Source organism: Nelumbo lutea, chromosome 2 (assembly GCF_056320005.1).
Source record: "Nelumbo lutea isolate HS-2025 chromosome 2, American lotus-T2T, whole genome shotgun sequence".
Lineage (NCBI taxonomy): Eukaryota > Viridiplantae > Streptophyta > Magnoliopsida > Proteales > Nelumbonaceae > Nelumbo > Nelumbo lutea.
The window spans coordinates 42,636,265-42,647,237 of record NC_142685.1 but is presented as its reverse complement, the minus strand read 5'-3'; the positions used below and the strand labels follow the sequence as shown (position 1 = coordinate 42,647,237).

Sequence of the window (10,973 nt, the reverse complement as noted above, 5' to 3'; positions counted from 1 at the left end):
AAGCAGACAATCGTGGCAAGAAGTAGTGCAAAAACAGAATACAGGGCTATGTCACATACTGCTTGTGAACTAGTGTGGCTAAGGAATCTTTTAAAGGAAGTAGGGTACAACATTAATACTCCAATGAAGCTCTATTTTGACAATCAGACTGCAGTTCATATTTTTTCGAATTCGGTGTTTCATGAAAGAATCAAGCACATTGAGGTTGACTATCACTTTGTGAGAGAGAAGGTGCTGAATGGAGAGCTAAACACTGCATATTTAATATAAGAAACTAGTGGGCAGACTTATTTACAAAAGGCTTGAGTTGGGGAAGAGTGGATTACATATGTATCAAGCTAGGAGTATGATATATACTCACCAGCTTGAGGGGGAGTGTTAGCGTATGGGTATTTTTGTCTTTATACTTAGATTAAGGTTACTGATCTGTAATATTGTGTTGGAACCAGTGCTCCTTACTTAAATAAGGGCACATATGTCTTTTCCATTAATTTTAATAATAAAAGCACATTTCTGGCCGAATGGGAGTTATGTTCTTTGACTTCCAGTTCGAACTGGATTTTCTTATTCTCTCTCTCTCTCTGTCTCTCTCTCTCTCTCTCTTTCTTTCTTCCACCTTTCTACCTCTCTCTACGTGACTGATCTCAGACAAACAAAACTCCAAGGCAGGCCGAATCATAACTAAGATTCACTCATGTTAGTCTCTGTGATAGGGCGGATCCACTCTGCGGTTCTGCCAATCTGCCAAAGACAATGAGGGAGGTGTGGCACACTTTGCAGTTAACTCCAGATCTCCTGTCTACAAGAATTTTACCCATGCCTGCTCACAAAATACTACCATACTACCTCGTAGAGAACATTTCTCTGTATGCACAATAACATGGAAGAAGATGAAATGTTCCCTATGTGTGACTAAAATGTTTGGTGAGTAGGAAATCTTTGCTCTCAAGTAATATAATTCATTCAACGATAAAAGTAGGCAACCTTCTAACTTTTAACTTCTCACAGTCTGCCGGTCGTACTGGTTTTGTTTAATTTTTGGAATCATCAATCAATAAGGTTAATCCGTGTGGCATTCGATTATTTTTGTCCAACTCAACTGATGCAACTGTATAGACTATAGAGATCGCAACTCGAAAAGGGAAAACTTGGAACTTGCAGGCTTGCTGCCCTTAGAGATCTTTAATCAACCAACGTTACCAATGACACATCTACATAAAAAAAAAGAAACAAAAAAAAAAGGAAAGAGTTCGTTGTATTTCCATTGTAACTGAGTTAAACGTAGACTACTATAATTTATTATAAAAGCTGAAGAAATAGAAGAAAACAGACATCTTCTCCATTACCAAAACAGCTTAAAGCAGGCTGATAATGATTAAACAGCGATAACCATCTCAGCTAGAGCTTAGAGAGACATTGCCAAAGGATCTCAAGTTGCCCATGTGGAGAGAATTACGATAACGACCTAACCACCGCCACCACCATCGCCAGTGCATTTGCTCGTCATCATCTTCATCGTTGGCATCGTCCTCCACGGCTTCGGACCCCATGAGAAGAGACTCAAATGAAAAAACGGACTGATCCTTTAAAATAGGTGAGAGGCGGAAAGAGATGTAGTGAGAATAGTGAGCGGGGTTTAATAAAGAGAATTGGCTCTCGGGCTTCTGTGATTTGCTTTACTCAAGGGTCGGGGGGGGGGGGGGGGGTGATGTTCGGTAAAGCAACATAGGATCTTCTCGGCATATACTCGAAGCACAAATAGCTTTGCATACTCTTTATTCTCCCATTTGCCGTCATGTATACTATATGTTTTATTCGCTTTCCAAAAAGGCAAACGCGGCAATCGTGGAATCTACGCAAGTATTTTCCCCTCATTTTTAGCTTGCTGTTTCGCCAAATTAGCACTTTCTTGCTCTATAGTTTATTCTTAAAGTCACTTATCCCTTTTCTGGTTTCTTCTCAAACGCACTTATCTTTGTTGATCTTTTTGACTTAATGAACAAAATAACTAACTAACCAATCACCTTATCAGTAAAAACTAATTATATTGAGATTGAGATTTTCAAGAGTAAATTATTGTATTAAATAATCTACTTCCATTTAAAATTATAATCCATTTGAAAATAATAAAAATTAATTAACCATAATAAAAATAATTTAGTAAGTTAAATAAAATAGAAATAATTATTAATTATTGTTATTGATAAAAATATTTTTATTAATATAATAAGAATAATTTAATCAATAAAAGGGATAAGATAAACTAAAAATGAATATCAATTTAAAATTAATATAAAACTAATACAGAATTATCTAATAATTATTAGTTCTTTATTAATTTAAAACTAACTTAAGTTCCACTAAAAAATAAAGAAACTATATAGTTAATTAAATTTTAGAAGAAATTAAAATTAATAAAAACTTAATATACATAAATAAAGTCAATTTTTACTAATTTTAAAATTAATAAAAAATATTAGTTTTAAGGGTGCAAAACCCTAATCGTATTTCTAAACCTTGAATTCATACTCTTCCCAAAACTGAGCCAAAAAATGATAAACTGCAGAAAAGACAATACCAGAACCACTATTTTGATAATATCATCTGATTAGTAACCACTTTTATGATACCGGTTCATTGCTCTTTTTTCTTATCGCTATTCTAAATTTATTTGCGGGAAAATTAAAACAAGCTGTCATGAGAATATTACAAATACAAATTTACAAACCCATTCACTAGAAGACGTAATATAAAAAGCACACTTACGGTGACACAGACGTGCAAGAAAAGTTTAAGAGATTCCTTAACAATGAAAACCTACATATGCGCCAGCCATTATGTATGAAGATAATGATGTCCTGCGACGGGTCTGCCTATCTCCGAAGGCCCTCCACAATATAGTCCGCATATAGATTCCTTCACGTCGAAAAGAAACAAAACAAGTGAATCACTACTCCACAATTGACATATTAAGCGTATGTTCGCCAATGTGTATGGTTCGTTTTCTAAAACAAAGTACAGATGTTTTTGTTTTAGAAAACAAAACCAAACAGGAGGAATTGTAAATCACTTTATTAAAACACTAAGCAGGTGGAATCGTTTAGCCAAACACCAGCACAAAACTCTCTCTCTCTCTCTCTGTGCCATTGAAGATGTTTACTAATGTGTATGGTTTTGTATTTTGAAAACAAAAACTGCAACATCGGCAAAATCATATTGTTTTTGCTGACGAGGCAAGCATTGGGCTGCACATTGGAGTTGGCCCATAAGGTCCCCAACCTTGCTACCCTGGTGCAGATGGGATTCGATCCCAAATCTCCGCTACCACCAGCTGGAGACCTTAGCAATTACCAACCAACCAGTTGGTACCTTGCTGTTGTGGCGGTTATTTTTTTTCTCAAAAACACAATCACACTTTTGCAATGTAAAAGTAATGGTTTTCAGCCATTTTGAGGCAATTGCACGTTTGCAGAATTCCATCCATTAAGGGGAAAACAATAAGCAGATAAGAAAGAAATAGCAACTTACATGGAGTGCTGGATGGCTTCATAGGCTGTTGATGATGGCAGAAACTCATTAACTGCAACTTCCTTGTTTTCATTTTTCTTGTCTGATTGGGATTTGTCAAGAGGATAAAACAAACCAAATATGTAGTAGTTGTGTACTTGTGTTGTCATAATTCATAAATACCAATAAAAGTGTCAATCAGTATGGTTTTATCATAAAAAACAAAGAAATGAATAATATATAAACATGACAATAAACCAGTGAATAAGGATACAATCTTCAAAGAAGCGCCTGATCTCAGCCAAGCGATGGGGTGGAAGTTCCTTGATATCATTGTAGTGTCGGTACTCAGGATCATCAGCGCACACCGCAATTATCTTGTCATCTTTCTCACCCTGTATTACTTTGTATTAAACTATATTGTAGCCTTTTTCAGAGGCTAAATGAAGATTAATTTGTTAGCTGGAATACATGCCTGGTCAATCATAGGCATGAGGCCTATGGCTTTAGCACGAAGAAAACATCCCGGAAGAACTGGTTCCTATAAATGTTTGCAACACCACAAAGAATCAGAGAACCATGTTTCATCATTGAGAAACCACTTAAGGACAGCCCATTCAGAAATGTAGGCATGTCAGACACTGGATTGTGCTTCAAGCATCAGGCATCAATTATATTCAATATGAACCTCAATTTATTATATTTCAGTTTTTTTATAATTTTCGTCAACTCTCATCTTTTTACCATTTTTACCCCATGAATTCTATATTCAATATGAACCTCAATTTATTATATTTCAGTTTTTTTATAATTTTCGCCAACTCTTATCTTTTTACCATTTTTACCCCATGAATTCAGCTTATCCTGTAAATTATTTCTATTGGGGCATAAAATGGAGAGGATTGGCCTTAAATCTATCCAGACCCATACCCGGTTTTAGTTGGCCTGGGCCCAACCCAAATCTTGAAGAAGAGATCCAGTTATGGTCTTATGGACCAACTGACCAAGTAATGGTACACAAGGGTCCAGATATCAGGACCCATTTCCCCATCTGGATGCAGATATCAATTCATCCAGATCTGCTCCAGAAGCAACCCATTTATGCCTTTGAACCTTGTGGAACAAACCTTCATATATGTAAATTATACTTTGACATGAGTAACATAAAATTTGCATCATATAATACCTGCATCAGGACCAAAACATCCATTGGATCACTATCCTCACAAAGTGTGCGTGGAATGAATCCATAGTTATGAGGGTAGACAACTGATGAATACAATACACGATCAACCTGCATAATAAAACTTATGGATAAAGAGAGAGTTCAATCGAGAAAAATGACAAATAAAGGGTTTCTTGGTTACCTTGATCAAGCCAGTTTTCTTGTCCAGTTCATACTTCACTTTACTCCCTTTTCCTATTTCAACCACCTGCAAAGATTGGCAGGTCCTTTGTTACATGGGAAGAAAGCCTTTGTTATGTGCTATATTTAAACCATTGGGATCAAGTATGGTTTATGGCTTGCATGTCTCATTATGCCAGCCAGGTTCCAGAGATTAATCAATCAAGAATAGTAGTATCCTTACACAGTTGAAAATTGTTGGAGCTCCAGGTCCTGAATCCATAAATACAACAAATAAGGGTGATGCCATTTATACTGACACGAATAATAGAAAGATAAGTAGTGGAAATTTATAAATATGAACTGATAGCAGCAAGAACAGATGTCATGTTTCAATGAAATTAATTACCTATCTCAAGATCATGCCATGGGTGTGCTGCAACTGATCTCCTAGACAAGGAAGAGAGTATCCTTTCATTGAGAGGAGGATGTGCTTTTTGCTGTGATTCAGATGTTTTCTTTGGAGTCTCAATAGGTGGACTCATAACTGCAAGCTGAAAATACTTGTGGATGAGCATTTCAGAAGTTTGTTATGTTTTTTCTGCAGTACATATTCTCAAGGTAGAAAAGAATTGCAGCTTTATAAATTAGTTTGCAAGGTGTTTTTTAAATAATAAAAAACGACTCCAATAAGGTTCTCATAGGGCATTTTGTACAAATACTAGAATATTAATAATGAAAAACCCTAAGGTTGTGTTTGGTTTGAAGGAAAATGTAGGGAAAGGCAAGGAAACCTATATAAGGTTTGTAAAGGTTTCCCTACATTTCCCTTCCTTTCCCTACCTTTTCCTTCAAACCAAACATAGCCCAAGTGAAAAGAAACACCAAGGAAAAGCCAAGGATGCTATACTCCATGTTGTATTAATGTGTCTAACAAATATGCTATACTCCATTTTGTCTTTCCCAGTATGGATAATGTTGTATTAATGTGTCTAACAAATATGCCAAGCTCCCCTTAAAGAAAGTAAATGAATGCCCAGTGATTTGTGTATACTGATCTAGAATTCACACAAAAAGATGAATAAAAAAGTTCACTATATGACATCTGAATATTCTGCACTTAAAATAGATTGTGAGTCAATGATGTTTAGCATTCGGTATACTATATGCTAGTTTTATTATTAAAGCATTAGAACTCTTTTGTAACATTCAAATATATCAATTACTAACTCAACAGACAAATTTAATCTGACTTTTGACTTTGGAAACCATTTTTTTATGTATGTTCCTTGGAAATCATTAGAACCTGGTTATATAGAAATTCCAGTGTAAAACACAGTAAGATTTCGAAAAAAAGCATTGATACCAAAATGATCAACAACTCTGATAGAGATGAGGAAGGACACCAAATAGCATACATTAGGAGGTGAGAAAAAGAGAGCAGTATTGTGCATGCTGTGCTACTGGAGTATATAACTCTTAGAATGGCATGAAAAGTTAATCCAAAGCATGGAAATCTTCTGATCGTTTATTCATTAGATTTATTGTTATTATTCATATGACCTTTATTGGTTTTATTCAGATGACTTTTTTAATCATTAAAGGTAATCAATTTTTATTAATTCCAGAAAAATGAATTAACAAGCATCATTTCAAGTAGCTTGTAAATGATGGAGCCAATACAAGAGCAGCCCAGGTCTAAAAACAAAGTTACAAAATTGCCCCTGGGCTTGGTTCCTCCAAATAAGCTCCTCCGGTCACCCCTGCCCAGGCTGCCTAGCTAATTATGTCAAGAGCTAAGTCTCCAATCAACTCCTTGTGCCAAGGGGTTCCTCAAGAGCCACCATACCACTAGCAATTAAATGGATGCCTGGAAAAATAATAGTAGAAAATACTTAAAGAAGAAACATGTGATAATTCAACAAACTCCATGAACTTGTCACTTTCTTCACCCCCATACCTATTTGAAGAAAATCATTCTTTTTCAAGTTTAGAAAATGATATTTCTTTCCACTTCTTTTTTGGCATAATTTCAAAAGGAGTACACACTGTATGCCTGGAAAAATAATAGTAGAAAATACTTAAAGAAGAAACATGTGATAATTCAACAAACTCCATGAACTTGTCACTTTCTTCACCCCCATACCTATTTGAAGAAAATCATTCTTTTTCAAGTTTAGAAAATGATATTTCTTTCCACTTCTTTTTTGGCATAATTTCAAAAGGAGTACACACTGTTCCAGTCAACCATAGCAAACATATTTTGTAATTCATTCCATTAGGGCATATCTCTAAAGCGGATGCCCTTTAATTGATCTTTTTCCTAGAAACATGAACCAACAGATTCTTTCTCAATTGATCTTTCGATAGTCCTTGTTGCATGACCATACCATCTCAAAATAAGTCTCTCTTTCAAGTAAACCAATGGCATTCATTGCATAGCTATGGCATCTCAAAATAAACCTGTTAGAACCAATGGCATCCATTGCATAGCCATGGCATCTAAAAAAAAACTGTTAGCCAGTGGCTTTTGCTGCATGAACATCCTGTCTCAAATTAAATCTCCTCTTTTAAAGTTATGACTTGCAATGCATACTTAGTAGTCACTGTACATAAACTCTCAAATGTTTTCATTGGGTTAGCAAGCATCCAATCTACAAATTATGTCCAATCAAATTTGAAACACGCATATAACACATAAAACATGCATACAATAGTTGTATGCGCCTACAAGACCTCAGTTTGCCTTTAATAACAGTGTGGATACAGGAATCTTGCATTAGCAGTAGGGTACCAAATCTACAACGCACATACAAGCACACCAAAGCCCAGAGCTTCCAAATTATAATTATCTCAGAAAAAACAAGCTTCTTGTTTTAAAATTAAATTGATATATAAGGTCACTGGTGAAATTTTATGTGAAAATGAGCCATGTATCTAGAATATGGAAATGATATAATATCATACTTGGAAGCAAGATGCAGAACCATAAAAAGAAGTAGAGAAGGAAATTCAAATCATGGCATTGGCATGATTCAAACACCCATGGTGTAGGGATTAAGGAGTTAGGGTAAGTTTTAGTGAAACTATTGAACATCACTTGCAACTGGCATTGAACAAGTTGATAAAAACATAACAGGTGAGCCAACAAGTTGAGTTTATGCACACTTGGACATCTTGTCCTAAATGCATAGTGAGACCAATGAAAAAACACACTATAGGACAAAATTTGGCACAACTGTTACCTTGTCTGTGGGGCAAGGTTGCTTACATCATATTTTACCAAGATCCTTCAAACCTCAAATATCCTCCAATCAGTAACTGTTGCAGCTGTTATACACGCAATTAGTAAACATGACTTGTTGCTTACATCATATTTTACCAAGATCCTTCAAACCTCAAATATCCTCCAATCAGTAACTGTTGCAGCTGTTATACACGCAATTAGTAAACATGACTTCCACCGTAAATCCACTCTGTATGATGTTGTTTCCAAACTAAATGCCAATACTTTTGAAAACGTTTTGGACTAGTTTTTTCGAACTGCTTTTGCATTTTGTGTTTAGTCAAAGTGATTCTTCCTAACTTTCTATTATGATTCTGGTTAGTTGAGATAAAGTGATACATCAGCTAACTTTGACAGAACAACTCATCATATCTTTTCATGAATAGCCAACTCTTCTTGATGGGAGGACACCGTAGTCTGTACTCTCCACCATCATGTGACACAACAGAAGTTTGCTAGACTAGTAGATCTTTTTAGGAGAGAAGTGAGAGATCTAAGACAGGCTCAAGTGCCTTTTAAAGGACTAGTTGTCCTTAAAAGACTGAATCTGACTGAACAGCTTAGGCAAGGACTGTCATTGGAACAATTGCCTCTTCAGTTGAGGATCAGCCAGAAGTATTGATCACTGTTAGCACAGCAGGGATAAGGTCTAGCACTTCTGCATTTATGTAGTTATCAAATACATCTTATTTTTATCTTTACACGTGCACATGCATCTATTGGTAAGGTGGCTACAATGTAAGAACCATAAGATGATGGATCCCTAAATTTTTTTAATTTGAACTAGGAACAATCTCCTCTGTTTCAAAAAGAATAATTAAATAAAATAAAATCCTAGGTATGTAAAAGGAAAAGGAAAATATTATACTAACAGTTTCTTCCATTAAGTGTTTAGATCTGATAAACAACAGATGCAAATACCTCGAGAATATTGATCTCCTGACTACAAAATGTTGAAGAAAATATAAGAATTAGAATACAAAATTCGATTTAACCGAAACACATTACCAAATAACAAGTTAATGACACTGGATCTTCGAATAGCATTATAAAGGAACGACAAAGTATACCTTCCATGACAAATACAAATTTAGGTAGCTAATCTGGGATAAGTTCTATGATCTAAAATATATCATACAGAATGCTACATGGTTGAGGTAGGACCTACTCACTGCACATTGATAAACCCAAAATTTACCTACGACAGAACAACAGCTACAATGATTAATGAACACAAAAAAAATCCGCGAAACAGCTGCAGATCCACCAAATCAACAGTACATGATCTGATAATCTATGCCAATTGAAAGGCGGGGGAGAGAGAGAGAAGAACGTAGCTGGACTAAAGCGTGTATATTTCGAATAAGAAAGTAACACCAGTGCAGCACATAGCAATAACAAAGACGAAAATGTGAACCACTCCATGCAATATAATTAACACTCAAGAGAACATAGAGATCCATGAACAGAAAGAACGATCACAAGCAGAGACAGAAGCTCAAAATGAATTTGCATCAAATACAACAAATCACCTCCGGACCCGGAGATCCAAAACCCTAGAAATGACAGTGTTTAGTAGTGTAACCAAATCTGCAACGTACCTGAAACAATCAAAGGTCGAAAGCAGAGGCGGAAGAATCAATCCGGTCTTTCAATCGGATCAAATGACAACAAAGAAGAACAAAATCTAAAATCTCGAGAGGAAAGCAGAGGACAAGTGAGAAGAACGGCAAGGGAATATCTAAAGAAATGAGAAACCCTAGCTGAGACGCATTTAAGTAGAGGGGAAGAAGTCGTGCAGCTCGTTCTCCCGCTTCTTTTCCTCTTTTGCCGTTCTTTTTATGTACGTTGCTGTAGGTCACGAAACCAGACTTTATAACAATTTTCCGGGAATTGCAAAGCAACACGTGTAACGTATTGATTGGTGATTACTCCAGGGCCCACATGGACAGGGATGGCATTTCTAACGGTCGTTCCAGTTCGGTACAGTCGGGTCCAACCAATCAAAACGCAGAATTGCGAAAGGTAGTGGGACGTCTCCATTAAACGAAACGGCAGCATTCGCCATTCGGGTGTGTGGTAAGACTTGTGAAGAGAGGGGACTAGGAGTGAGGAGAGGTAGCGTGGAAGACTGGAAGCCAGCTCTGCCTTTACTTGACAAGGAGGCTTGAATGATTCCGAGGATAAAGGGATAATTCTCCTCTGGCGTTTACATTCGAAACAAGTTATACCACTGAGATGATATCCGATCTCCACCACTCGGGGTCGGGGGAGAAAACTTCTCGCTTGTATTATTATTATAAAAGAGTAAAACCTACCAGTCTTCTACTACGGTCTATCGATACCTATAAACTAGCCTATCAGAAAAGAAAAGTTCTACGAGCTTGTTTGGCATCGCCGTGTTTTGCTGTTCTTGCCGTTAAATAAATAATGCGTCCAGATTTGCTACCCACAAACATGAAACACCACCGACTAGCCTATCCACGACACTACAGCCGCACATCGGGAACATCGTGTCTCCTAGATGGCACTTAAATAATTAGCGTTTTCATATAAACGAGCAAATTATATATATATATATTATATTTTGATGATTTTGGCTTCTAACAAAAAAAAAATGTAGAGGGCCGATTTGATATTTCCGTAATCAAGGACGTGCTGCTACAGTGCCCTTTATCAAGGGAAGCATTAAAAAAAGTCATTTTTATGAGTTGTCCTACAAAATTTTCTAATAGAAATAAATGATTAACCATATATATATTAATATTAATAACCCTATTTAACAAAAAAAAAGCGTTGAAATATCTATGATGTTGTCTATACCATTTTTGTCAT

General features: G+C 36.0%; 1 protein-coding gene across 3 annotated transcripts; it reads right to left on the bottom strand.

The window, feature by feature from the left end:
- Positions 1 to 1,237: 1,237 nt before the first annotated feature.
- Positions 1,238 to 10,531, bottom strand: LOC148870174 (soluble inorganic pyrophosphatase 4-like). 3 transcript variants are annotated; one of them, XM_088969822.1, is made up of 10 exons: positions 9,740 to 9,985; positions 9,011 to 9,081; positions 5,262 to 5,406; positions 5,097 to 5,125; positions 4,875 to 4,940; positions 4,694 to 4,801; positions 3,983 to 4,048; positions 3,782 to 3,902; positions 3,529 to 3,610; positions 1,238 to 2,916 (listed from the first exon to the last, which is right to left on the bottom strand). In XM_088969822.1, the coding sequence occupies exons 2-10, from the start codon at positions 9,020 to 9,022 to the stop codon at positions 2,874 to 2,876; spliced, it is 672 nt and encodes a 223-aa protein (XP_088825948.1). In that variant the 5' UTR covers positions 9,023 to 9,081; positions 9,740 to 9,985; the 3' UTR covers positions 1,238 to 2,873. The 3 variants fall into 3 exon arrangements, with proteins under 3 accessions (XP_088825948.1, XP_088825949.1, XP_088825950.1); XM_088969823.1 differs by lacking the exon at positions 9,011 to 9,081 and having other exon boundaries at positions 9,740 to 10,531; XM_088969824.1 differs by lacking the exon at positions 9,011 to 9,081 and having other exon boundaries at positions 5,262 to 5,399; positions 9,740 to 10,271.
- Positions 10,532 to 10,973: the final 442 nt, after the last annotated feature.

Bases quoted from the DNA above. Each gene is read 5' to 3' on its own strand.
- LOC148870174 (XM_088969822.1), bottom strand. The intron at 3,903-3,982 runs GCATGTATTCCA...AAAGTAATACAG, and splicing joins TCATGCCTATGATTGACCAG to GGTGAGAAAGATGACAAGAT. The intron at 3,611-3,781 runs GTATCCTTATTC...AATCCCAATCAG, and splicing joins CAGGCGCTTCTTTGAAGATT to ACAAGAAAAATGAAAACAAG.